We start from the raw sequence: 27,217 nt of genomic DNA, 5'->3' as shown, positions 1-27,217 counted from the left end.
ATGTTCCTAATGTATCCCTTGTGTTAAAAATATTAATAAAACACAATAAAAAAAAAAAAAAAAACACAACATAGAGTGATTTCTTTGATTGCGGGTGGAGGGGGGGGGGGGGTTGTTACATGACTTTGACAGGTTATAACTCTCCTTTTAAAGAAGACTAAAGACTTAAAAGACTAGCTTTTTATACTGTATTTCCTTTATTTATGTTTATATACTGTGTAAGTTTAATTATTGAGGGCAAGTAGGAGCTTTGGGAAAGGTTTATCATAATTTGAGCAAACCCAAAAGAACCTTGCTTGATTTTGTGTTGACCAAAAAACAGAAAATTAAACTTTTTCACGGCAACTTAAGTCTTTTGTGAGGTATGATAGAGAGTTAATGCTCCAAACACAATATTGCATAGTTAGGAGCATGTAGGGATCCTGCTCCTTGATAGCTGCTGGTCTCAATCCAGCATCCTGGTTTTGGCTGTGATACATTCTCCCTGTCTGTCCACCTGCAAGGTGATTGATGTAGCCAGTCTCTGGGTGGAGACCAAACCTGATTTAAGCTAGCCAAGCCTGCAGTCTCAAGCTTGTGATATTGTTTCACATTCTTTGTCTGCCCTGTTTCTGTGCCTGCTAGTTTGGATTCCCTTGTTGATGACCTTGGATTGGATTTCGACTGCTCTCAGATCTCAGCTTACCCTGAACCCAGACTGTCACTGACCACTCTGCCTGTCTGCCAACCACAAGTACTTGTTTGCTGTACTCATTATACACCTCCTCCAGTGTGGTAGCCAGGCACTACATTATTGTGTATAAGACCTTGGGGCAACCGAGCACCGGTAGGCTGGCTTGCCTTATGGGAAAGGGGGCTGCTATATGTGAAGAACACAGAGGCTAGCTATGGTGCCTGACCGGCTGCTTTAGGGGTAAGGGTGACATGCATGTTAAACACATGCATTCTATTGCATAGTTTGACAAATCGGGGTGCATTTTATGTGACTTTGTGCATTCTTCTGTGTGTGTGTAGCACCATCTACCAGTAGGTAGGTGCTAGTAAGGTATTTGTACTAGGTTATTCCAGCACAGGCAAATTTAGGCAGGCCTATGCTGCAAGCTAGGCCTGTCTGTTTTGATCTGGGGACTGGGAGTTGTTAGAGTAGCTGTTACCACCTGTGCTCTAGCTCTGAGGCGCCTCCCCTGTTTCTGGCGAGAAGGTTCTGGAAAAGGGGCTGGGCCTAGAACTGAAGTGGCAGGCAGCTTGTGTGTGAGCCATGACCAATCCCCATCGAGATTGCCAGGGAGCAGGCCTCATATATAAGCTAAAGTGATTCTCCACAGGAGGGAAAAGTTGGCTGAGTGAAGTGAGGAATGGCATGTTAGTCGCAGGAGGTCATTCCCATCTGGGGGGGGGGGGGGCGCCGATCGCAGGAGAGGCCCAGGGAGAGCTGTGAGGGAACATTGCCTCCACACGGTCATTGACAATGTCTCTGCCACCACACCGTCGGATGGCAGGGAACTCCTGGAGCAGAAGGGCAGGTGAAGCTGGCGATACGCATGATCCAGTCAAAGTTCCTCATTAAGGACTCATGGCTGTTGGAAGGTCGTGAGTGTTACCACAATGGGGCTGGAGGTGCCAAGGGTTGGAAGTGCCAAGGAGTCTGTGAAGGGAACTCTGCTAGTACACGGTTGCTAGTGGAGTCTTCATCAATACACATGGTGGATGATGGGGAGTCCTGAATTAGAATAGAGATTGTGGGGATCTGTGTCAAGTTGATGTAGCCTGTGGGCTTATGATTTACAAGTTGGGCTGGCTGGGAACAGTAGTTCATATTTCCTAGAAGATATGCTTTTAACCCACTGGGCTTCTGGGGAGAGGTTCTGCAGGCCTTGGGCCTAGTGGCAGCGAGCAACAAGAGCCATAGGAGAGAGGCTTATTCAGAGTGGGCCCCTACTATTCAATAGAAGAGGATGCGTCATATTTCAATACAGTAACTCCAAGTTTGTGCAGGAGGAACCAAGTGTACAGGAGTATACAAGTTATGGGAAGGGGGTAAAAGCTATGTAAGAATATTGATTTTACGTGGCCATTAGTGATGTCTCTGCCACCACATGGTTGGATGGTAAGGGAACGCTTAGATGGAATACTCCGCGGGGGTAGAGTGGCAGGAGGAGCAACAGTGTGCATAGAGATGCAGGAGGAAACTAATACTAAATCCTATATGCACATTCTAGCTTCTGGCTCTAACTTTATTCAAACTTGTCTCTGGAAAGGATGTATGACGTCTGGCAGTGGGGTGATTTGGCGGATTGTTTGTTACTAGCTGCAACACCATGGTTACATGTGTTTTAAATCATACCTTGAAAGTGGCAAAAAAATCTGGAAAAATTGTACCAAAACACATCAAGGTGGCAATAAAAGACACGTATTATTGAATTCTGTACTTTTTCTTCCAACTGTGATCAGCAACATTTTCATTACTTTTTAGATTTTCTATCAGATCATGTTGGTATAATTAACTGAGAAACTGGAGTAATAGGTTCCAGCAGATATAACTGTTACATTAAGTCTACTGTAGAGTCTTATTGAATTACAATATAAGAAAAGGGGCAGACATTTAAATTGCATAGTTGCCAACATTGTAAAAAAAAAATTCGGGACACTTTTTTGGCAGCAGGCGGAGTCGTGGTATAATTAGGGGGCGGGGCATGCGTTTATAGGTGTAGCATAGGAAAAGGTAAAAATGTGGCGCGCCGCTGCCAGAAATGGGCGTGGTTTACGTAAAATAGTGGGCGTGGCTTACATGGGCGTGGCTCAAATGGGTGTGGTTAGAGTCTGAGATGAATGCGGGATGGAGAGGGAAAGGAGGGGGATGGAGAGAGGGAAAGGGGGGGGAGAGGGAAAGGAGGGACAGCAGCCCCCCGATCCTACACCACAATAGCAATATGTGTTTTCCAGAGTTTGACAATCAGCAGATAAAGATACTCCAAATACCTGGTGTTGGCGCTTCGATCATCCCGGCGCCATGATTGTTATGGTGTCAGGATGATTGAAGCGCATTATTTCTATTATTACATTGTAATATAAAATGAAATCATTCAACTCACCATAATGCAGAATCAGTGGGAGCCATGAGCGTGTCACTAGCCACGTTGCCTGCCACCAGATGCCATCAGATGTCCCAAGCGGAGTCTGTCCTTAAATCAGGTGCCCCATCAGAGGTACCTTCCTTACATCTGTGTCCATCAGCGGAGCCCCTCCTTACATCTGGTGCCCCTCTGACATCCACAGACCGCCCCCCCCCCCACATCCTGCACAGACCTGCCCCCACATACTCCACAGACCGGCCCCCGACATCCACAGACTGGCCCCCGACATACAACTGGCCCCCGACATCCACAGACTGGCCCCCGACATCCACAGACTGGCCCCCGACATTCACAGACTGGCCCCCGACATTCACAGACTGGCCCCCGACATCCACAGACTGGCCCCCGACATCCACAGACTGGCCCCCGACATACCACTGGCCCCCACATTCACAGACTGGCCCCCACATTCACAGACTGGCCCCCGACATCCACAGACTGGCCCCCGACATCCACAGACTGGCCTCCACATTCACAGACTGGCCCCTGACATCCACATACCATGACTGTCACTGGCCCTCGACATCCGACTGGCCCCCGCCCCGACATCCACATTGACAGACTGGCCCCCGACATGCCACCGTTGCCACGCACAGACATTTAACTGTGGCGCCGCCCACCGCCCTTTACACTGACACAAACACACACTAGCAGCGGGGGTGGGCAGCGCCACAGGTGTAGACCAACTTCTGGTCTTCTTAAAAATGGCGGCAAAAAACCTCTAGCGGCCGGCGGCAAAAAAACGGGAAATTCAATTTCCCGGGACAAACCAAATTTCCCGGGACATTTCCCGGGACAAAATTAATTCAGGACAAATGTCCTAATCCCGGGAATGTCCTGGGAAATTCGGGACAGTTGGCAACTATGAAATTGTATTATATTAACTCTGACCCTTTTTTAATTAAAGTTATACTTTATGAACATTTTTAGTGACAGTATATAATAAAAGGATTGTCCTATACAACCAGATATAAGTATGTTTACAAATTATTGCTCTAAAGAAAATGACCTCCATGCCATGGCTTGCCTGACAATAGTTTCCTGTACGGAGACATACTGTCCACTCTCTGTTCAGCTTCTGCTGCATTCTCTGCCTTTGTGCAAAACAAAAAGGAAAAAAACTGCTTCCTCTTTTGTATTCTATGTTATTTTGGTGCCTAAACTGTCAGGCACTGACAGGAATAGGAGGAAGTACACCACCACATAGCAGGCCTGGGATGAGCTGATTAATTTACAAGGAACATTTAAAGGATATATCCTATTTTTAGATAACAGTGATAAAAATAAATTTGAAATTTAAAAAAATGTTTTTCATTACCTGTTTTTTCCACCACTTGTAACATGACGCCTCCAATGTGTGTTTCCCCAGTCACACGAAGTGTCACTGGCTCAGCATTTTCTCCTAGTTCCCCAATATGGACCTTCAGCTCCCAAGAGGAATCTATATATTCTCCACTTGATGTCTTAATTCCAGCCATTCTTCAAGTGTATCTAAACCTACAACAAAAATGTAATATATTGCAGTTTACCAAGTCTTAGATGTCATGGCTACAATCATTTTTTTTTTTAGTTTTTCTTTCCTTTATCTTTCCCTTATTTTCACCTGGTGATCCAACCAGTCAAACGTCTTGTCTTGGGATGGAGGAGGAGAAACAGAGACACCCTTGGACAGCAGCACTTTCTGGAGAGGGTAGTGTTGAGCTGCTCATACACTGTACAAATATCGGGCAGTTCCTGATAAACTGTCTGAAATTCTCTAAGTGGGTGGGTCCGCCACCCTGCCCAACATCCCTTAATTGAAAAATTGAAGGATTGTTGGCCAAACAGCAGCTTCATCCAATCAGATACAATAGACCAGGGATTCTCAACCTTTTTTCAGTCAAGGCACACTTTAAAATGATGCACAATCTCGAGACACCCCATTCTAAAATGTAAAAAACAAAACAAAAATAGTTTTACATAACGCAGTAATATCAGGCATGTACAGTGCCTTGAAAAGATATTCATTGAAATGTTCCACATTTTGTCAGCTTACAACCAAAAACGTAAATGTATTTTATTGGAATTTTATGTGATAGACCAACAAAAAGTGGCACATAATTGTGAAGTGGAAGGAAAATGATAAATGGTTTTCAACATTTTTTACAAATAAATATCTAAAAAGCATGGTGTGCATTTGTATTCAGCCCCCTTTACTCTGATACCCCTAATTAAAATCTAGTGGAACCAATTGCCTTCAGAAGTCACCTAATTAGTAAATTGATTCCACCTGTGTGTAATGTAATCTTAGTATAAATGCAGCTGTTCTGTGAAGGCCTCAGAGGTTTGTTAAAGAACCTTAGTGAACAAACAGCTCACGAAGGCCAAAGAACAGACCAGACAGTTCGGGAATAAAGTTCTGGAGAAGTTTATAACAGGGTTAGGTTATGAAAAAATATCCCAACCTTTGAACATCTCACGGAGCACTGTACAATCCATCATTTCAAAATGGAAATAGTATGCAAACCTACCAAGACATGGCCATCCACCTAAACTGACAGGCCGGCAAGGAGAAAATTAATCAGAGAAGCAGCCAAGAGGCCCATGGTAACTCTGGAGGAGCTGCAGAGATCCACAGTTCAGGTGGGAGAATCTGTCCACAGGACAACTAGTTGTGCACTCCACAAATCTGGCCTTTATGGAAGAGTGGTAAGAAGAAAGCCATTGTTGAAAGAAAGCCATAAGAAGTCCTATTTGCAGTTTGTGAGAAGCCATGTGGGGGACACAGCAAATATGTGGAAGAAGGTGCTCTGGCCTAATGTAACTTTTTGGCCTAAAAGCAATGTGTGGTGGAAAGCATATGTGACAGAAAACTTACACTGCACATCACCCTGAACACACCATTCCCACCATGAAACATGTTGGTGGCAGCATCAGGAGGGATGCTTTTCTGCAGCAGGGACTGGAAAGATGCTCAGAGTTGATGGGAAGATGGATGGAGCTAAATACAGGGCAATCTTAGAAGAAAACGTGTTAGAGTCTGCAAAAGACTTGAGACTGGGGCAGAGGTCCCCCTTCCGCCCCAGAAAGACAACAAACCTAAACATACAGCCAGAGCAACAATGGAATGGTTTAGATCAAAGCATTTTCATGTTTTAGAATGGCCCACCCAAAGTCCAGACCTAAATCCAACTGAGAATCTGTGGCAAGATGTGAAAATTACTGTTCATGGATGCTCTCCATCCAATCTCACAGAGCTTGAGCTATTTTGCAAAGAAGAATGGGCAAAAGTTTCACTCTCTGTGTGTCCAAAGCTGGTAGAGACAAAATTTTGAAAACCATTTATCATTTTCCTTCCACTTTACAAATATGTGCCACTTTGTGTTGGTAAATCACATAATATCCCAATAAAATACATATACGTTTTTGGTTACAACATGACAAAATGTGGAAAATTGTAAGGGGTATGAATACTTTTTCAAGGCACTGTAGGTCACCCAATGTGATTTATTCTTCCAATACACCTTTGCAAGCTGATACTGACTAGTATTGCACTGGTTCTCTCCCTTGTTTAGCTAATGTGACCCCAGTGCTGACAGAGAGGGGCAAACAAGCATGCGTAGCGGCCTGACATCCTTCTTACCACACTAGCCCCAGCAGGTTCAAGCCTCTCCTGTTTGGAAGTCCCTCCTGTTTAGTCTCTAAAGGAGTTTCTATGGAGAGAACCACCATTTGGTGGTCTCAGGGGCATTGAAATGAATATCTAGCAATTAGCAAGCTTTAATGTTGAACCCTTTGCAAAATCAGTCAAAGAGGCTATAGGTTGGGAGGAAGCTAAGGAAGCTCCCCGGGAGATTCGCAAAATACTTCCCAAATTTAAAGAAAGAGACAGAATCCTTTCCTTTCATTGAAGAATTAGAAGATCTTATTAAAGATAAATGGGAGAGATTTGATAAAAGGTCTAGCCTTAATAAACAGGCTAGTGAAAATGTACCCCTTAAAAGAACCTAAGGTCAACCCCTTAATTAACACTCCAGTCGTTGATGCTTTTTTAATGTGTCTTGCCAGACATGTCACCCTGCCAATTGAGGACACAGTTTCCTTTCAGGACGTGCTAGACTGTAAGATTGATCTAGAATTGAAAAAAGCATATTCCACGGCGGGGGGAACTTGTAGGCTAGCAATCACCATGGCAGCGGTGGGCAGAGCTATCTCTGGAGGGACCACTAATATAGAAAAGTCATTCCAGGAAGGAGCAGACCAGGAGAAGATAATTAACTCTCTCTAGGAGCTCAAGTTGGCAGGTGATTTTGTAGCAGAGGCCTCAGTGGACATCATCAGGTCCTTAGCCCGAGCGATGTTAGCCTCGATGATGGCAAGAAGGGCCTTATGGCTAAAGCCTTGGGTAGCGGATGCTGCATCAAAGACAAACTGATGCAAGATTCCATATGATGGGATTATTCTCTTCGGTCCCAAAGTGGAGCCATTTCCAAAGTAACAGGAGGCAAGTCAGGTTTGATTCCCTCCGACAGAAGACCAAAAACTCAAAAAATGTCCTTCTTATAGACGCATTCTTCCAGAAAGGTACAGGGAGGCAAAGTCCTATACACTAGGAAGAGAATGTAAAAGAAACCAGAGGAATACACAGTCATCTTTTTTGAGAATGCAGAAATCCAAGACCAGCCCATCCAGAGAGCAGCAGAAGTCCTTTTGAAGCCCATCCATCCTGTACAGGTGGGCACCAGACTTAAGAGGTTCATACAAATGGGGACGGATCACATTGAAGATTCCTGGACTCTTTCCACAATCAAGTTCGGTCACAGGTGAAGGTTCATATTCAGACTACCCAGAAAACACTTTCAGCCAACTAGAAATCCATCTTCCTCAGACAAGAGAAGAATGCTACTAAAGTATGTAATGGAGCTGAAACAAAAGGGAGCTATCCAGGAAGTACCAGCATGTCAAAGGGGAAGAGGATTCTATTCCCCATATTTCTAGTAAAAAAGAAAACAGGAGAATTACAACCAGTATTGGATTTAAAGAACCTCAACAAAAAAATCAAAATAGAAGCCTTCAAGATGGAAAGTCTCCAGTCCATACTGATATCAGTGAACTTAAAATATTGGATGCTCTCCGAAGATTTGTTGGACACTTATCTACATATCCCAATACATCCTGCTTTTCAAAGATTTCTGCATTTCTCAATCAAATGGGCAGAACTGAATACCAAACTGAACAAGGGACAGTTCCCTCAAGAGAAAGTGATGCCTCTAATTCAGAAGATACAGATATTAATGTCAGCAAGACATTTGCCAGCCAAAGTTTGTATAAGCATTCTAGGATCCATGTCTGCGACTCTGCCCATGATTCAATGGTCTTAATGGAACATTAGAGTGCTGCAAAACTCTTTTCTAATGCAGTGGGATGGAGCATCAATGCTTCAGACAATTTCCATCCACAGGTGGGTGAAGCAATCGATTGTGGACACATTGGAACAACCTCAGGAGGCACAGACCTATAGTCCCTCCAGAGCCGGATGTAGTCATGGCGGATGCCAGTCAGGACAGGATGGGGAGCTAATTACCAAGATCAAGCAGGTCAAGGTCAATGGCAGTTTCAAGCACACAGTGTGGTATCAAATATAGTGGAGCTCAGAGCTGCCTTTCAGGCTCTCATAGCATTTGCACCATTCCCAAAGGGGAAGAACGTGCTGATTTGGATGGACAACAGAGTTGCAGTGGCTTACGTCCAGAAGCAAGGAGGTCATAGGAGCCACACACTAATGGAGAAAAATTCGCCCCATCTTGGATTGGGCACAAACACATCTGACAGAACTGAGGGCAGTGTATATCCCAGCAGCGCAAAACATGTGTGCCGACTATCTGAGCAGAGTACTTCTCTCGAACAACGAATGGTCTCTGAGCCATCGGGCCTTCTCTCTCCTGACAGAGACTTGGGAAATGCCAGAGATCAACTTGGCAGCCACACCTGTGAACACCAAATGTCAAAGGTTCCCATCAAGAGCAACTTTCCTGTCGGCTGAGGGAATAGACTGCCTGATTCATCCTTGGAATTTCAAACTAGGCTACATATTTCCACCAACTCCCCTAATCGCAAGGTTCCTGTCCAGGCTCAGGAGATCCTCTGCTACAGTAATAGAAGTAATTCCTTTCTGGCCAAGGAGGCCTTGGTTCACAACCTTATTACAACTAAATTTGCAGCAACCACTGCCTCTCCCGGTAACATCAGACCTCCTATCCCAGGGTCAATTTCTGCATCCGGCTCCGGAGAAGTTACATTTGATGACATGGAAGTTTAAAGGAATACACTTCTATAGCAGGGATGTTCTCAGGAGGTGATATCAACACTTCTACAGGCCAGAAAAAAACACCACTAACGCCACATAAAATATGGGAAAGATTTTGTTCTATGGCCCAACAAAAAAACTGGAATTCAGTATCACCAGAACCTCCACAAATTTTGGAGTTCCTCCAATCAGGTATTAATAAGGGGTTAAGCTCAAGTACCCTGAAAGTCCAGGTTTCCACCTTATCTGCTAAAACAGGCATTAGGTGGGCATTACATCCCCTCCTAATGAAGTTTATGAGAGCATGCCTGAAGATCAGACCTCCTAAAAAAAACTATTTTCCTGGCATGTGCCTTCTCATTAGTACTCGATGCTCTGGCAAATCCTCTTTTTTAGCCGGCCAAGTCAATCTCGTTATGGGACTTAACTCTGAAACTAACCTTCCTCATTGCCATTACATCAGCAAAGAGAGTTTCTGAAATACAAGCACTGATGATAACAGAACCCTACCTGGTCTTTTATTCTGACAGAGTGCTACTGAGACCATCAGACCATTTCATCCCCAAGGTGGCAACTTCATTTTATTATAATCAAGACATCGTCCTTCCATCTTTCACTAATAATCAAGGTGAACCTCATGCGTTGGATGTAAAATCAGTTATCACCAGTTACTTGACGGCCCTTTAGAAAGACGGATACTCTCCTGGTAATAACTCAGGGGTCATTAAAGGTCAACCGGCAACTTCTTGCACTATCGCATCTTGGCTAGTCAAGTCCATCAAAAAGGCATATTCCAGCCGTCAGCTTGCAGTTCCTGAGGGCATTAAAGCTCACTCAACCAGGGCACTGGAAACCTTGTTTCATTCTGCAAGGCAGCGACCTGGTCATCCAGGCATACATTCATATCCCACTATAGAGTAGACTCTGCTCAGTTGACTACAGGAGACTTTAGTAGAACCATTGTTAGAGCCAACTCTTCAGCATTATAAGGAATAAATATTATTTTCTTGCACCCACCCTACTGGCGAGTTATATCCCAGGGTGTGCTGCTATGAATGCATCAGGAAAACAGAAAATTGTATACTCACCTTTCCATAATTTTCCTTGATACTGACGCATCTTCATGACAGCACACAGCAGCCCGCCCATTCTTAGATTATAGATACAGAAAATGAAGCGGGGTGTCTCTCTTTCAATTTTTATAGTTAACCAATCCTGTCAGGTTGTGGAGGCGGAGTCACAACCCAGTGTGTGCTGCCATGAAGATGCGTCAGGAAAGGAAAAGAAATTACTACAAGGTGAGTATACAATTTTCAGTTTTTTAGGTAGTTACGGCAATAATTTGTTGCCCTTTCGGGATCAAGGTTCTGCATAAATAAAGGCTGACTATTGTAAACACCACTGTCATTGTTAAATGGTTTGCCTCGCCCTTCTAACTTCCACTTATGCTGCACAGCTTGGGCTGTTAAAGGAAGTTGAAAAATAACAGCAGGATTACCAGGCTAAAAAAAAAAGTTACCCAATGCACCACAAGTACAAACATGATAAAATTAGCTCTCAAATCCTCACTATGTACCAAGATACAGGAAACCAATTACAAGCTCTTAATGAGATGGTAATTTACACCCAGCAGATTACACACTATTTTTCCAGATACGTCAGAGCAGTGCTGGAGATGTGGTATAGCAAAAGGAACAATTCTACACATATTTTGGACGTGTTCTAGATTAACATCATTTTGGACTACAGTCCGGAACATATCTCAAAAATTCACTGATTTTGTGATCCCAGATGACCCAGCATTTTTCTTGCTACACGTTTCCAACATGTCAGTTAAAACATACAAAAAATCCATACTGCGGCACTTGGTGAATGCAACTAAGTCCTGCATCCCCCTCCTGTGCAAACAACAACACCCACCGACAATAGAATTGTGGCTAAAAAAAGTGGAAGACATAAACAAGATGGAGGACCTGATCATGACAGCAGCAGACAGACACGAAACATATCAGAAAACCTGGACTCATTGGAATTTATTTAAGTACTCAGATGAAGGTAAATCCCTCTTTGGAACATGACCATTGTTCATGATTAAGAAGCGACCATAACATATAGGCATAAGTTAAGATGCAGATACGTTATGTTCTTAAAAAATGAATAAAAAGATATTTGCAAAAAAACAAAAAAAAAAGTTACAGAGGAAACTCCGAAAAGCAAAAACTGTTGTTTATAATGCTAGTGACAAACTACTTTACATACAGTATGTCATTTTTTATTTTGACTTTAGTACCCCTTTCATTTCCCTTGAGCACATATACAGTAGGTGCCGCCGATATTGTGTTTCCAGCGCGATACTGTCGCGCTGGTTCCCGGCGACAGGCTTCTCTAACCAGCGCGATCCCATGGCGCTGGTTCTCGCGTTGGCTGCAATAGGAAAATTTCATTTTCTTATAGTAGTGAGAGAGCGGCGATAATGTCGCCTCACTCATGAAGCCTGCATGCCTTCTCGGGGGCACACCAGGCCCTTAGGTCCGGTAGGGATTTTAAGGCAAATCCCCTACGCCGAAAAAAACGGAGTGCGGTCCCCCCCAAAATCCATACCAGACCCCTATCCGAGCACGCAGCCTGGCTGGTCAGGAAAGGGCGTGGGGACGAGCAACCCCCCCCCCTCCTGAGCCGTACCAGGCCGCGTGCCCTCAACATGGGGGGTGCCTTGGGGAAGGGGGGCTGCGCGGCCCCCCCACCCCAAAGCACCTTGTCCCCATGTTGATGAGGACAAGTGCCTCTTCCCGACAACCCTGGCCGTTGGTTGTCGGGGTCTGTGGGCGGGGGGGCTTATCGGAATATGGGATAGCGGCCCCCCACCCTATGTGAATGAGTATGGGGTACAATGTACCCCTACCCATTCACCTGTGAAAAAAATGTAAAAAAAAACAACACACAAGGGTTAAAATAGTTTATTGCACAGCTCCGGGGGTCTTCAGTCTTCGGGGTCTTCTCGCCGGACTCCTCCGCTATCTTCTGCTAGCTCTTTTACTAGCGGAGGAGCCCGGCTTTCTTCTTCGTCGCCGCCCTCTTCTTCCGACTTTGGGGGTGTCTTGTCCCCCTCTTCGGTTCTTCTTGCCGGGCCACCGCTTCTTCTTCCAGCTCTTTTACTAGCGGTGGCCCGGTCTTCTGTTGCCGTCGCCGCCGCCTTCCGTTCTTCTTCTTCTGGAGATGTTGACTCGATGCTCTCTCCGGCCCCAATGCCAGGGACGCGGTGCGCGGTGACTTATATAGGGACAAGGGGCGGGTCCCCGGTTGATGTCACATGGTGACCCGTCCCCTTACGATGTCACAGTCCCGGAGGACTGGGCTGCGGGCTCAGATAGGGGTCTGGTATTGATTTTGGGGGGGACCCCACGCCGGTTTTTTTCGGCATAGGGGATTCCCCTTAAAATCCCTACCGGACCTAAGGGCCTGGTATGCCTCCCGATGGCTCCCTGATGGAGCTCGTAGGGTGTCAATCTCGCCGATAGAAGCGGCGAGATTGACACAATATCGCGTTCACCTACTGTACAATAAGAGTTTAGGCTATTTGTCTTAAATTATGTTACATATGATACTAGCATACACTCAACCAAAATCACACTGGCAGGTGAACTGACTTTTACCAAAATTTATGCTAGAGAACAACTATGCTTGAATCACTCTGTATGGATATTTCATTATTGATTTAACCCTTTGAGCAGTTCCTAACAAACAGGATTACCATGCTTAAAGCAAATTTAAACCGAATGTCAGCACCACATACTAAAAACGCCATTAATTTATTTTTTATATTCACAGAAAACTCACATATCTATCCATGCCTCCATGCTTTATTTTATTGAGAAATCCCTTTGAAAAACACCCCCCCCCCCCCCCCCGCACCTAGCATTTCATGCCACGGCTATCTTGAGTAAGGGCAGATGATTAATGTAGCATTTACTTCTTGGAATCCATCTGTCCTTAGCACAGGCATGTAGACATGAGAGTGTACTTAGCTGAGCTCCTCCTACACTCCTCCAGATGAAAGAAAAAATACTCATGAAAATGGGATGTATGACATAATTTAGGCCCCGGCCAGAAACTAGGAAGCAACTGAAGAAATCTAAAAAGGAAAAAAGTTTAATACAAGTAAATATAATATACCTTACTAATGCTAGCAGCATAACAATTAAAAGTAGTTAATATTCTAGTATTTTACATGACTCCCATGCCAGATTGGAGTCCTTGGTGGTTGTGTGCTCTCCACACCCTGCATCCGACTAGCCTGGGCACTTTATAATTTTTGCAGCTATAGCCACCTTCGGTTTCCCAATATTATAACCCTGGGCCCTGGCTTAAGTAATCAAGTTGGACCCACAGCCCCCAGCGTGAGGTCATCCTCTCATTTAATGTGTTCTTTTCCTGATAACTGCCATACAGCGAGGCACACAATTCCCATCACTCTTCAGACTCATTAACCAATGTAGGGTTATGCTTTTTTTGGATGCCTTAATGAAAACTTGAACTTGGATGGGTAGCCGGTAATTGTAGGATAATCCAGTAACCTTTAGTAGTAATTTGAGGACACTAAACATTCTCCTTTAGAACTGTGAGCTATGTCCTTGCACAATCAAATGATGGACTGAACTTTGTAGCAGCAACCTGAGGAGATTGTTATTCCTCTCAAAAATCCAAGCAAAGTCCTTTCACTAAGAATTAAGTAGATGGCTCTTCAGGACACCAGACACAATGTCCCTTTTGAATGTTCTGATGCCAGCATAAGAGGGATGGTAGCAGCACAAAGTCTCTAGGATCTCTCATACCAGTCTGTACTCACTAATGTCCTTGGATAATTGGTTGCCTCCTTCCAATCTCTTCCAGACACTCTCACCCCATGATACCAGACTAGTTCTACAGATGAAAGTCACTCAGTCATCTTCAGCAGACTCTCAGCATAGAAGGCCTCCAGCTAGCCCAATTGAGGCCTATTGGGGCCTCAATGAACAAAAAATGTCTGAATTGGGCCCAATTAGCTAGTGCTACAAGGTGTCAGGTGTGAATGGAGCGCTGGTGTGTTAAATTTGGTGTTATTATTCTCACTCTCTCATACTGGTCACTGGAAGTTCAACATTGCACCTCATGACAAAGAACTCTCTAAGGATCTGAAAATAAATATTGTTGCTATACATAAAGATGGCCTAGGCTATAGGAAGTTTGCCAAGACCCTGAAACTGAGCTGCAGCACAGTGGCCGAGACCATACAGCTGTTTAACAGGACAGTTTCCACTCAGAACAGGCCTCACCATGGTCGACCAAAGAAGTTGAGTACACATGCTCAGCATCATATCCAGAGGTTGTCTTTGGGAAATAGACGTATGAGTGCTGCCAGCAATTGCTGCAGAGGTTGAAGGGATAGGGGGTCAGCCTGTCAGTGTTCAGGCCATATGCTGCACACTGCATCAAATTGGTCTGCATGGCTGTCATTCCAGAAGGAAGCCTCTTCTAAAGATGGTGCGCAAGAAAGCCTGAAAAAAGTTTGCTAAAGACAAGCAGACTAAGGTCATGGATTACTGGAACCATGTCCTGTGGTCTGATGAGGCCAAGATAAACGTATTTGGTTCAGATGGTGTCAAGCGTGTGTGGTGGCAGCCAGGTGAGGAGTACAAAGACAAGTGTGTCCTGCCTACAGTCAAGCATGGTGGTGGGAGTGTCATGGCCTGGGGCTGCATGAGTGCTGCCAACATTGGGGAGCTACAGTTCATTGGGTAACCATGGATGCCAACATGTACTCTGACATATTGAAGCAGAGCATTATCCCCTCCCTTCCGAGACTGGGCCACAGGGCAGTATTCTGACATGATAGCGGCCCCAAACACACCTCCTAGACGACCACTGCCTTGCTAAAAAAGCTGAGGGTAAAGAATGATGATTGATTGACCAAGCATGTCTCCAGACCTAAACCCTATTGCGCATCTGTGGGGCATCCTCAAATGGAAGGCGGAGGAGCGCAATGTCTCTAATATCCACTAGCTCCGTGATGTAGTCATGGAGGAGTGGGAGAGACTCCAATGGCAACATGTGAAGCTCTGGTGAACTGCATGACCAAGAAGGTTAAGGCAGTGCTGGAAAATAATTGTGGCCATACAAAATATTGACACTTTTTTGCCAGCAGTTTACACATTTACACTTACTACTTTACATTGTAGCAAAGTGTAATTTCTTCAGTGTTGTCACATGAAAAGATATATTAAAATATTTACAAAATGTGAGAGGTGTACTCACTTTTGTGAGATACTGTATTTATACACACTCCCAGGTGCCATCTGAGCACCTCTTCCCTATGATTCGTCAGGCCTGCATACATGTTCAGCTGCTAATTAAACTTCCCCTGCCCACTACCTTCGAGAATATTTCCAGACAAATGGGAGTTAATCCTGCAGCGACTGAAACACAGAAAATACCAAAATAATCAAATGCAGCTCCACTGTGAGTTCAGTGAGCCTGAACTAAAGTCACCCCAGATAGCAAGGATAACTTGACAGAAATTTGTGGCAGTGTTTAGATTTAAGTTTGTTAACTTGCTGCACATTTTCACTGGCAAGTTGTAAACTAAAGCACCATACACACTATCAGTTTTTCTGCTGTGTTTTTCCTTCAGATTTACCAAAACCATATAATATGAGGTCAAACCTTAGGAGTTTAAATTTGTATGCAACCAGGCAGGCCCTTGCACAACATGGTTTTGGTAAACCTGAAGGAAAAACTCAACAGAAAAACTTATAATGTGTATGGGGCTTTACAGAGCACTTGAAGCACAAGTTCCAGTTGACGCTTTTCAATTTGTAGCAAATATGACTGGTAAGTCTCTAGCAAGAGCAAAGTTGCAACGGTAAGTCTACAGCAAAAGCTCTGCAAGTCCACAGCATACAAATTCAGCCACAGTGACCCCTTTGATGGGATGACTATTGCACAACATAAACAATAACTTTATTATTAACAATTAATACACAAAGATAAAAGACATTTAAAATACTTCAAACAAATTGCAATGGCAACTAAACCTCTCCAATATGGATATTGAGTGTCAAAACCATGCCATATGAGGCATGAATGGCTATAGTGGGTAATACCATTCAAATAAATTCATAAACTCTACATGTTTCGAGAGCTTATGAATTTATACCCACTATAGCCATTCATGCCTCATATGTCACGGTTTTGACACGTAATAACCATATTGGAGAGGTTTAGTTGCCATTGCAATTTGTTTGCAGTATTTTAAATGTCTTTTATCTTTGTGTATTAATTTGTAATAATAAAGTTATTGTTTATTTTTCTATGATTGGTGCCTGGAAAGTCAATTTTTTCAACTTCCTCTATTCAATCAATTAACGTTTAGGACGGGGCACTGCGCTACTTTAGGCTTCCACAGTTCCATCCTGTGTTGGTGCTTTTTTGTAACTCTTTGATTTATATTGCACAACATAACTGAACCAGAACTTGCAGCAGACTTGCAGAATGTTTGCAAAGAAAATTGATCTAGAGTCATGCAATGCGGACTCCCTGAAATTGTTCAACAAACTTGTGAAGCCTGGCACAAGACTAGCAGCACAATTGCTTGCGATCTGGGACCTAACCTAGCACCTATCTAGGAGGGTTCTACAGACATAACATTGTCCCTATAAAAACATTAGTAAGTAAGTTCAACCTGGATATGCTGTTCTGTTGTTTGGATATAAAAATCACAAAATGCAATACTGTGGGACTAAAAAGAGGATAACCTATGCTTAAAGGAAATGTTAACTTAGCCCTGGTTCACATTGGTGCAATCTGAGATGTGATTTGACGTGTCAAATCGCATGTGAAATCAATGGCAATTGCTGGCAATGGCACCATCCTAATCGGTGTGACGCTGCATTTGCGGCGCCGTACCGATTTCAAAAAGTAGTTTCTGTACTACTTTTTGTGATTTAGAGGTGCAATTTCCATTGACATCTGTGCAGAAAACTAGCACAGATTTCTGTGAAATCACAGCTGAAATCGGGACTGACATGCAGGAGTGAAATTGTGCGAGTTCAGCTGAACTTGCACGGCTTCATTCTCGCAGCTCAGTGTGAACCAGGGCTGAATTTGATTTATTCAACCTTGAGAAATGGCTAAAAATGTGGAAATGTCCCCAACAAGAGCTGAATTTAGCCACCTTGATAAAATGTATTAAAAAAAAAAGCTGGGTTTGATTGCCTTTGGGGGCCAGGAAAGAATATTTTCCCTGTTAGCCCTTGTACACACGGTCAGACATTCCGATGGACAATGTCCAATAGGACCGTGTTGTTGGATAATCCGACAGTGTGTGGGCTCCATCGGACTGTTTCCATCGGAGTATCTGACGGACCACGTTTTCCAGCTGGGCTATAAAATTTTCCGACAACATGATCCGATCGGATTTTGTCCGATCATGTGTAGATAATTCCGATCGGACAAAGTGCTACGCATGCTCAGATCAAATTCCTAGACCAAAGCTATTGGCTACCAGCCTGAACGTAGTCCCTTCCTAACAAAATAACGTCATCACGTTAAGTACGATCGGATTTTCTGACAACTTTGTCCGACTGTGCGTATGCAACAGTTTCGGACAAAATCCGTCGGACAAAAACCGACGGATCTGGTTGTCGGAATGTCCGACCGTGTGTACAAGGGCTTAGAGCAAATTCATTTTGAGTTTTTATTGCCTCTATAGATCAGCTGAAGGTTTAGGGATCTGCATTTTTTTTTCTGTACTCACTTTCTTTTACCCAAACTGTGTTCATCTGCGGTTACATGTTCTTGCAGTAGAACATTTGCGAATTAAAAATGGATTTCCTGCATCGTACAAATTACAACACCTGCAGTAACAGCTGCCTTGTTTCCTCACCAGAGTGCTACCCAGCGAACATTACCGCAGTTTGTTCAACAGCAAGTCATTTTGAATAGAAAAATGGTGTTGCGCTCCACAAAAAATACTAAATTAATTCAATAAATAGATAAATGATGATAAATAATAGATAATACCACGCAAATACAAAAGTAACTATATGTGACTATTCAGAATCAATTTCTTCAAGTGTGCACCTTTTAAAGTGCATCAGTGCCAATCAGACAATATTCAAACCAGTGTAATGTGAACGGTTAAATATTCCAAATAAGGGTAATAAAATATTCCAAATAAAGTGCAAGTAGTGAAAAATAAATAAATACTAAAATTACAGATAGGATTCAAACAATGAAAATAAATAAAAATTGCAATAAAAATCCAAGGTGTGTCTCAATCCATAAAGTGCATACAGTGAAACAATAATAAGAAAAATGGTAAAAAAAACTGTCCAGTAAAGGATTTTTGGAGTGTCTCTATTTTTAACGTCAAAAGCAATCCATATCAAGCCATGCAATATGTGAATCCACACTGTGCCATACAACAGACTAATTCCGTGAATAAAAGCGGGGGATAATTCCACCGGTGGTCTTGTGAATCCTCAAAACAGGTGTTCACACACTGAGTGCAGTGGCTACCTTACCTCACTGCTGTAAGGTAAACAGCAATTATTTCCAGCAGTTAGAATGTTGTTTTCGGTTGGTGCAGGCACCACAGGCAATCCCCTCTAGGTACTCAGCCATGAACCATAGATCATATCCATAAAAGAAAAAAGGAGCTCCAATAGTGAAGTATGTACTGCCAGACAAACTTTTATTATGAAAAGGACATAGTCCTGGGTACTCACATTTAGTAACACAATTATTGAGCAAAGTTACAGCATAAAACAAACAAACTCCTCGTTCATACCCCAGACGTCACTTCCGGTATCCTCCTAGTCCAATCCTACGCGTATCGTCATCGATCATGTGACTTCATCAGGGAATAGAGTATAGGAGGCGAACAGACGTTTAAATAATATCCACAATTAGCGGCCATGTTCTTGTAGCCCGCAGCGCCTATTAGTAATGGTGACCATAGACCTCGCACCACGGCCATTTTCTTATAGCCCATATCGCAACTAACATCGCAGCCATTTTCTTATAGGCATTTAAGGACATCATAATAATCATTAGCTACGTGGCTGCCGGCAGCAATTTTATTGTAGTCCCCTATCCACAATCATACTAATTACTAAGGGCTACGCTCGCGGCCATTTTCCCGTTGATTGTGGGTATAGTCACATCCACTGCTGTGGGCTAAGTCCATAACTTTCTTCCTATAGGTTTTTAACAACCCATACTGGAAATAATCCTTTGGACTGAACGCCATGTGTCATTAGACCAGCTTAGTTAAAAAGTGGCTAAAAAACACTTCTATACTGCAAATTAATAACCTTTAGCAACAGAGGTGATTTTTTAAATCTTAGAAAAAATATTTTATATTAAAACAAATAAAATTAAAAAATTAAAACAAGGGGGACATTACTTAAAATTATAGTGTAATCTTTAGCTAAAACAAAGGGCATTATTTAAAATGATGGTATATTCTTTAGCTAATAGCTGCAAACACAGCCACAAGCATATATATCTAAGGCAGAGTGTCTATTAAGGTGATATAGACTATACCCGCAGCCCTACGGGTAATCATAGACAATAGAACACATAAATAACAGTAAATCAAGACCATACAATTAGATGCTGGCTATATCAGAGCCGCAATCATATCTATCTTAAAATAAGCCAATCTTATTCTGGAGCATAAAATAAAACAAGCTAAATAATGGTAATACTACACTGATCAGGAATCCAAATAAATTCCTATAATACTGCCAGGTGGTCGTATGCACGGCATCAACAACCTGACATTGCCTCGCTTCAACATAGGCGACAGGGGCCGATAGATTCTCCAAATCCGTAATTCTTATAGTGTAGAGATAAAGCAACCTAAGGGGTTTTTTTGCGGTCATCAAAGGCATCATAATAACACAAGGCTACAGTCAGGCATGTATACATGCAATTTAGTGGGGGGATACCGGAAAAGAAGTCCAAAGTTCCCATATATCCCTTCCAATATAAAATCCTAAAAAATAGTAAAAATATAAAACTACAATAAATACCAGAATAATCTAAAAATCACTAATAAAACAGTTGAGGTCGAACTCAATATTGAGCGCCTGAGGTGCAAAAGTGTCTAAAGTAAAAATCCACTTTGATTCTAATTGGCTTAATGTCCTAACTTTATGCCCTCCTCTCCAATGCTTCTTGTAGGGCTCAATACCCCAGAATGTAAGGTGGGTAGGATCCTTGTTATGGTGTGTGTAGAAATGTCCTGACACACTATGTCAAATCCATTAATAATGTTTTTGACATGTTCCTTTATGCGTACTCTCAAAGGTCTTTTAGTGCGGCCTACATATTGTAGGCCACAGCTACATTGTAGGACATACACAGCTCCCTCCGTGTTACAGCATATAAAATCTTTAATATCGTAGGAATTCCCAGTACTTGTGGACATAAATTTAAATTTCTTCTCAGGTAGGCGTTTTGTTTTCATACACGCAAAACAACGTTTGCAAGGAAAGAAGCCTTTTCCCGTAAAGAAAGTCACACCATTAAATGGTGGATCGGGAACATTTCTAACGATCTTATCTCTTATTGTCGGGGCCCTCTTATACACAAATTTCGGGCATTGGGGTAATAGATCCTTCAGATGCACATCTGAGCACAGAATGTGCCAATGTTTTTTAATGATCTTTTCAATCTTCCTATATTGGGCATTATAATTCAATACAATCAGTACTTTATTAGCTTCTAGATTAGAAGTTTGTTTATCTCTAATCATATCTATTCGATCCATGTGTTTTACTTCCATAATTTTTGTCCTAATTTCTTCATCCTTATATCCTTTACTCATAAATCTTTGGCCAATTTTTTCAGCTTGTGTAAGATACTCTTCAACCCATGTGCAATTTCTGCGTAGCCGCATAAGCTGTCCTTTTGTTATGTTACACAGCCAGTTACGATAATGGCAGCTCCCAACTGGCAGGTAGCTGTTCTTATCGACATTTTTAAAGTGCGTCCTTGTGCGTAATCTATTATTCTCTTGTATAATTTCTAAGTCAAGGAAAGATATAGATTCACTGCTGACTACCCACGACAGTTTGATGTTCCTGTCGTTTTGATTCAATGTTTCCAGAAAAGTGACTAGGCTGTTGGTGTCTCCTTTCCAGAATATAAGGATATCATCAATATACCTTTTGAACAGCATCAATTCTTCAGGTTTATCAGGGTATACTGTCAGGTCACCTTGAGGCGAGGTGACAGGTGCACGCCGTAGGGATCAGGAGTGCACCGCAAGGTTGTGGACCCTACGGCTGACTGCTGCAGACGGGGGACAGATCCTACTGGGGATAGAGCGTGAGATTCCCTGGGGCGCGGAGTCTAAGAGCCAGCAGGTGTTCACCAGAGCCTCCAGTGGTGAGGATGGACTTGGCTGCAACTGGCTCCAGGTCGCGACCCCCAGGGTCCCCCAGCTCACACCCACAGTAGGCAACAGGAGGATAGGGATGAGGGACAAAGCCAAGGTCGGGGCCACAAGCAGACAAGAATAGTCGAGTACACGCCAAAAGGTCAGGATCACAGGCAAACAAGGATAGTCAAGACACGCCAAAGTCGGTAACAGAAAACAGTAGCAGAGCACACGGCAGGAAAGCGGAAGCTAACACACAAAGAATACACAATGGTTGATCAGCACTGAGGCCTGCAGTGCACAGGTTAATATAGGGCTTCCAAATAGGGCCTGGGGGTGGAGCCATGCTTAGAGGAGAGGTTATAAAAACCACCAGGTGGAAGTGGCTGGCTTCTTAGTCTGAAGACATGGGGGAAGGTAAGCAAACACAGGAAGATCACTGCATAACCATGACAGTACCCTCCCTCTTACGAGGCCTCCCCCTCCCCCGCCTGGGTCCAGGCTTAAAGGGAAACTCCAGATGGAACCTCCTAGACAGACAGGGAGCAAATACCTCAGATGCAGTGATCCAAGACCTCTCCTCAGGACCCAACCCTTTCCAAAGTACGAGGTATTGAAGAATGCCTTTACGGAGCCGGGAATCCAAAACTTGACTAACCTCGTATTTTAGATTATCCTCAGAAACCAAAGCAGAGGTAGGGAGAGGACGAGAGGACTTGAGGACTAAAGGCTTTTTAGGAATGGGTAAGGGCATGAGAAGATCAGGAGTCTGAGCAGGGACCCCCACACCCTTAAAGTTGAGTTGGGCATCCATAACAGGACCACCAGACTGGGCAGAGGTCAGTGGATCCCTGAGGTCAGGTTGGTTAGAGGGTGACATGTCGCAAGAGTCAAGCTGGATAGCTGAAACACAAACAGAACCCTGAGAAAAAGATCGAAAACCCCTCCTGACCGAATGAGGTATTCTATCCAAAGGATGGATTGAGCCTCTTAAATGGGTTTGAACGGACATAGTAGTAGTAGGGTGAGGCTGGGTCACCGAAGGTCCTGAACAAGAAGCAGGAAGCTCATTGGGCATGGGCTGGACTGGCATAAGTGGTGTGGAGGCCGACTGAATAGTATTGTCAGATGTAGCGACCATCTCAATCGCATCACAAGGCATAGCGACTCTGGAACTTGCAGACAAGTTAGCCTGGCTGTGCGTCCAAGGGAGATTAGGGACAGGCAGAGGTAAATGGTTATGCGAACTGGAGCGAATGATCGACTCAGGTTCATAGGTGGGCTCCTCATCCAGAGTACCACATGACCCAGAGAGTGGACCAGTCCGACTATTGCAGGACGTGTCCCAGAGATCGCCATATACAGCAGGAAAAGCAGAAGATACTGGGATGGTGGTAACGGGAAGTCTCTCCTTTGGGGTACCCTTGAGTAGGCAGGAAGAGGAACAGGAGGAACCCCAAGCCAGGATCTGTCCAGCAGACCAGTCAACGTGTGGAGAATGGAGCCGAAACCAAGGAAGACCTAATATGATAGGAGATGAAGCCTTGGGTAAGACAAGGAAGGATATCCACTCCTGGTGGAGTGTCCCTACTGACATCTTAACAGGAATAGTCTGGAAGCGGATAGGACCCCCTGGGAGAACCGTGCCATCAATCGCCAAGACCACCAATGGTGTTGTAAGGGGCAAAAGGGTAAGTCTCATGGAGGATGCAGTTTCCCAATCCATGAAATTGGCAGCGGCTCCGGAATCCAGATGTGCTGAGACCGAACGAGAGGAAGCACCGACATGAAGCAACACAGAAAGGAGAAGACGAGAAGGTGAAGGTGATATTTCAGGGTCTAATACTCCACCTTCCAGATGTATTAACCCTGAGCGTTTTTCCGGACGAAGAGAACAAGTGTCACGGAAATGACCTTTGGCCCCACAATAGAGGCATAGGCCCAGAGTTCTGCGCCTAGCGCGATCTTCGGGAGATAACTTAGTCCAGCCCAACTGCATAGGTTCCTCGGTAGGCATGGGGTGCTCCTCGGATCGAGGAGAAGGGACTGGGGACTCAGGCTGCCTAAAGAACGGGGAGTGCTGGCGTCTTTTTTCCAGGGCCCTCTCCTGAAAGCGAATATCGATCTGGTTACACAAGGTGATGACACTGTCCAGATCAGCAGGAAGGGATCTTCCTGCTAATTCATCCTTCACTCTATCAGAGAGGCCATGTAAAAAGGTTGCAACTAGGGCCTCATTATTCCAGCTCAATTCAGCTGAGAGGATACGGAACTGAAGAGCATACTGTCCCACAGAAGCAGACTCTTGACGGAGACGTAAAAGAGCGCTAGCCGCTGAGGAGACACGACCCGGTTCCTCGAAGATATTCCAAAAAAGTTTCAAGAAATCAGACAGGCTAGAAACCACTGGATCATTCAGTTCCCACAGAGGGGCGGCCCAAGCTAACGCCTCGCCGGACAGGAGGGATATGATATATGCGACTTTTGCCCGATCGGACAGGAAGTTTAAGGGCTGAAGTTCAAAATGAATTGTGCACTGGCTAAGGAACCCCCTGCAAGCCTTGGAGTCCCCAGAGAAACGGACCGGAGCTGGTAGTTGTAATGAATGTGTGGCTGCGACTGATGTGATAGGTGCAGTGGCAGATAGCGGTTGAGGTTGTTGAACCGGGGGTCCTTATGAGGCCTGAACCTGTTCAAAACGGGACGCCAAATCCTGAAGGAATTGCATCACCTGGGTCTGATGCGATTCTTTGGTCTCAAGTCGCCGAACTAAGCTCTGCAATGGATCATCTGCAGGAAGCGGCACGTCAGCCGGGTTCATGGCTGATCAAACTGTCAGGTCACCTTGAGGCGAGGTGCACACCGTAGGGATCAGGAGTGCACCGCATGGTTGTGGACCCTACGGCTGACTGCTGCAGACGGGGGACAGATCCTACTGGGGATAGAGCGTGAGATTCCCTGGGGCGCGGAGTCTAAGAGCCAGCAGGTGTTCACCAGAGCCTCCAGTGGTGAGGATGGACTTGGCTGCAACTGGCTCCAGGTCGCGACCCCCAGGGTCCCCCAGCTCATACCCACAGTAGGCAACAGGAGGATAGGGATGAGGGACAAAGCCAAGGTCGGGGCCACAAGCAGACAAGAATAGTCGGGTACACGCCAAAAGGTCAGGATCACAGGCAAACAAGGATAGTCAAGACACGCCAAAGTCGGTAACAGAAAACAGTAGCAGAGCACACGGCAGGAAAGTGGAAGCTAACACACAAAGAATACACAATGGTTGATCAGCACTGAGGCCTGCAGTGCACAGGTTAATATAGGGCTCCCAGATAGGGCCTGGGGTGGAGCCATGCTTAGAGGAGAGGTTATAAAAACCACCAGGTGGAAGTGGCTGGCTTCTTAGTCTGAAGACATGGGGGAAGGTAAGCAAACACAGGAAGATCACTGCATAACCATGACATATACCAATTCCTCTTCCCATTGGGACATGAACAGACATGCCATGCTGGGTGCGAACTTGGCTCCCATCGCCACTCCGGTTTTTTGATGGTAGTACTCAGGATCATACCAAAAGTAGCTGTTCTTTGAGCAAAAGTCTAGACATTTGACTAGGTATTTACGCTGGAAGCATGGTAAAATACTGTATTTTCTTAAGCCCCATTTTACAGCTTCACAAGCCTGATGGTGTAAGATCACTGTATATAGCGAAGAGACATCTGCCGATGCCATAATCCATGGTCCTTCCTCTTCTGATAATCCTTCTATAATCTGTAATACCTGTTTGGTATCTCTAAGGTACACTCTTGTTTGCTTAACCGCTGGTTGCAGGTATTTATCTATATATTCCCCAATTCTTGAAGTTAAAGAATCAATCCCATTAACTATGGGTCTAGGGGGTGGATCTTCTTTATCTTTGTGAATCTTGGGCAATGAATAAATAACCGGGGTCCTACATGCCTCAGGGATCAAGTATTTTGCCTCCTTTTTATTCAAAATACTCCTCTTCAATCCAAGGTGTACAACCTGCTCCAATTCCTTTCTACATTTAAATACTGGGTTCCTAGGTAGTTTTGTATATGTAATACTATCTGCCAATAGTTTCTTCATACTGTCTTTATACTGAATTTTGGAGAGAATTACAATGCCTCCCCCTTTGTCAGCTGGCCGAATAACAATATCTTTCCTCTTCGTTAATTTTCTAATGCCACTCTTTATACACTTGGGTTCCTCTAATTTCTTAATTTTTAAGTCTTTCAAGTCTTGTAACACTACTTTTTTAAAAACCTCAACATGTTTATTATTCGAGACTGTGGGATTAAAAACTGATTTGTTCCTTAATTCACTATGTATGATACCTTGATCCTTAATCTGAATTCGCTTTTTAATCTGGTTGCTAACTAAATATTTTTTAATATTCAAAGTCCTTACATATTTCTGTATTCCTACGTATGTTTCAAATTTATCTAGATTCTTTGTGGGGGCATATTTAAGTCCTTTATCCAACACACCAATTTCTTCTTGGGATAAGGGCAAGCCACTGAGATTAAAAATCCCCTCCCCTTTTACTCTCTTCTTTGCCTGTATTCTTTTTCCGGACCTCTTTCCTCTCTTCTTATAGGACTTCTTCTTAGGTCTCTCTGATCGTTTGGACGTCTCTGTGGGTAATTCTCCATACCCCTCCCTAAAAAAGGCCTATTTTGGTAGGAATCCTGATAATAATTTTGGGTTCTCCCCTCTCTATTCTCCTCATAGTGGTCCCTTAAGGGAGCATAGTAATTATATGTAGGTATTGAGTATCGTTCATAGGGGTGGGAGTAATCTTGGGATGGGCCCCAATTATCTCTATGTCCATTCCCATAGTTATATGGAGGACTTCTACCTCGTTGGCCATATGCTCCTTGGGGTGGACCTCTACTTTCCTTTTTGTCATACGGTGGCCTATTATAATTGCCATTCTGTGTTCTTTTATTATTGTTGTTTTTCCAATAAGGTTACTTACCCCCATTATGTGGGGTCTGGTTTGGATACGGTGGTCTCCTATCGGTTCTTTGTGGGGTAGAATAGTTATGATCATTCTCTCTCATTATTTCTCGGATGCCTAGGTGGCTCCGTTATATTTCCATTTTGTGGGTCATTTTGTTCCGGTCTATGTTGGGTATTCTCTTGTTGTGTAATTTTCTCTGGGGTAGAGAATGTAGAAATTGGATCAAGATTACCTTTCTGCCTCTGCCATTTAAAAACATCATCATTTTTAAAATCATTGATATCCCTCGTGTATTTTTTACTCTTCCTAGTCTGAACTTCTTTGTCCTTCTTGACTAGGTCTTTATTCAATTGGGCAATAAGAGAAGTGAGTTCAGGCTTTTCCTTATGCCT

At 43.9% G+C, this 27,217-nt stretch overlaps 1 protein-coding gene across 1 annotated transcript in view; it reads right to left on the bottom strand.

The window, feature by feature from the left end:
* Nucleotides 1–27,217, bottom strand: part of FERMT3 (FERM domain containing kindlin 3) — a 110,435-nt gene that overhangs the window by 42,213 nt on the left and 41,005 nt on the right. Inside the window, exon 2 of the mRNA XM_077455772.1 lies at nt 4,453–4,631. Coding sequence (XP_077311898.1) covers nt 4,453–4,612 — 160 coding nt within the window. The 5' untranslated portion in view covers nt 4,613–4,631. The remainder of the gene's footprint in view (nt 1–4,452; nt 4,632–27,217) is intronic.

This window comes from Lithobates pipiens, unplaced genomic scaffold, assembly GCF_037356315.1.
Source record: "Lithobates pipiens isolate NorthernLeopardFrog02 unplaced genomic scaffold, aLitPip1_a1.2 Scaffold_10, whole genome shotgun sequence".
NCBI lineage: Eukaryota > Metazoa > Chordata > Amphibia > Anura > Ranidae > Lithobates > Lithobates pipiens.
Note: the sequence above shows the minus strand (reverse complement) of the source record. Positions and strands in the feature narration are given on the sequence as shown.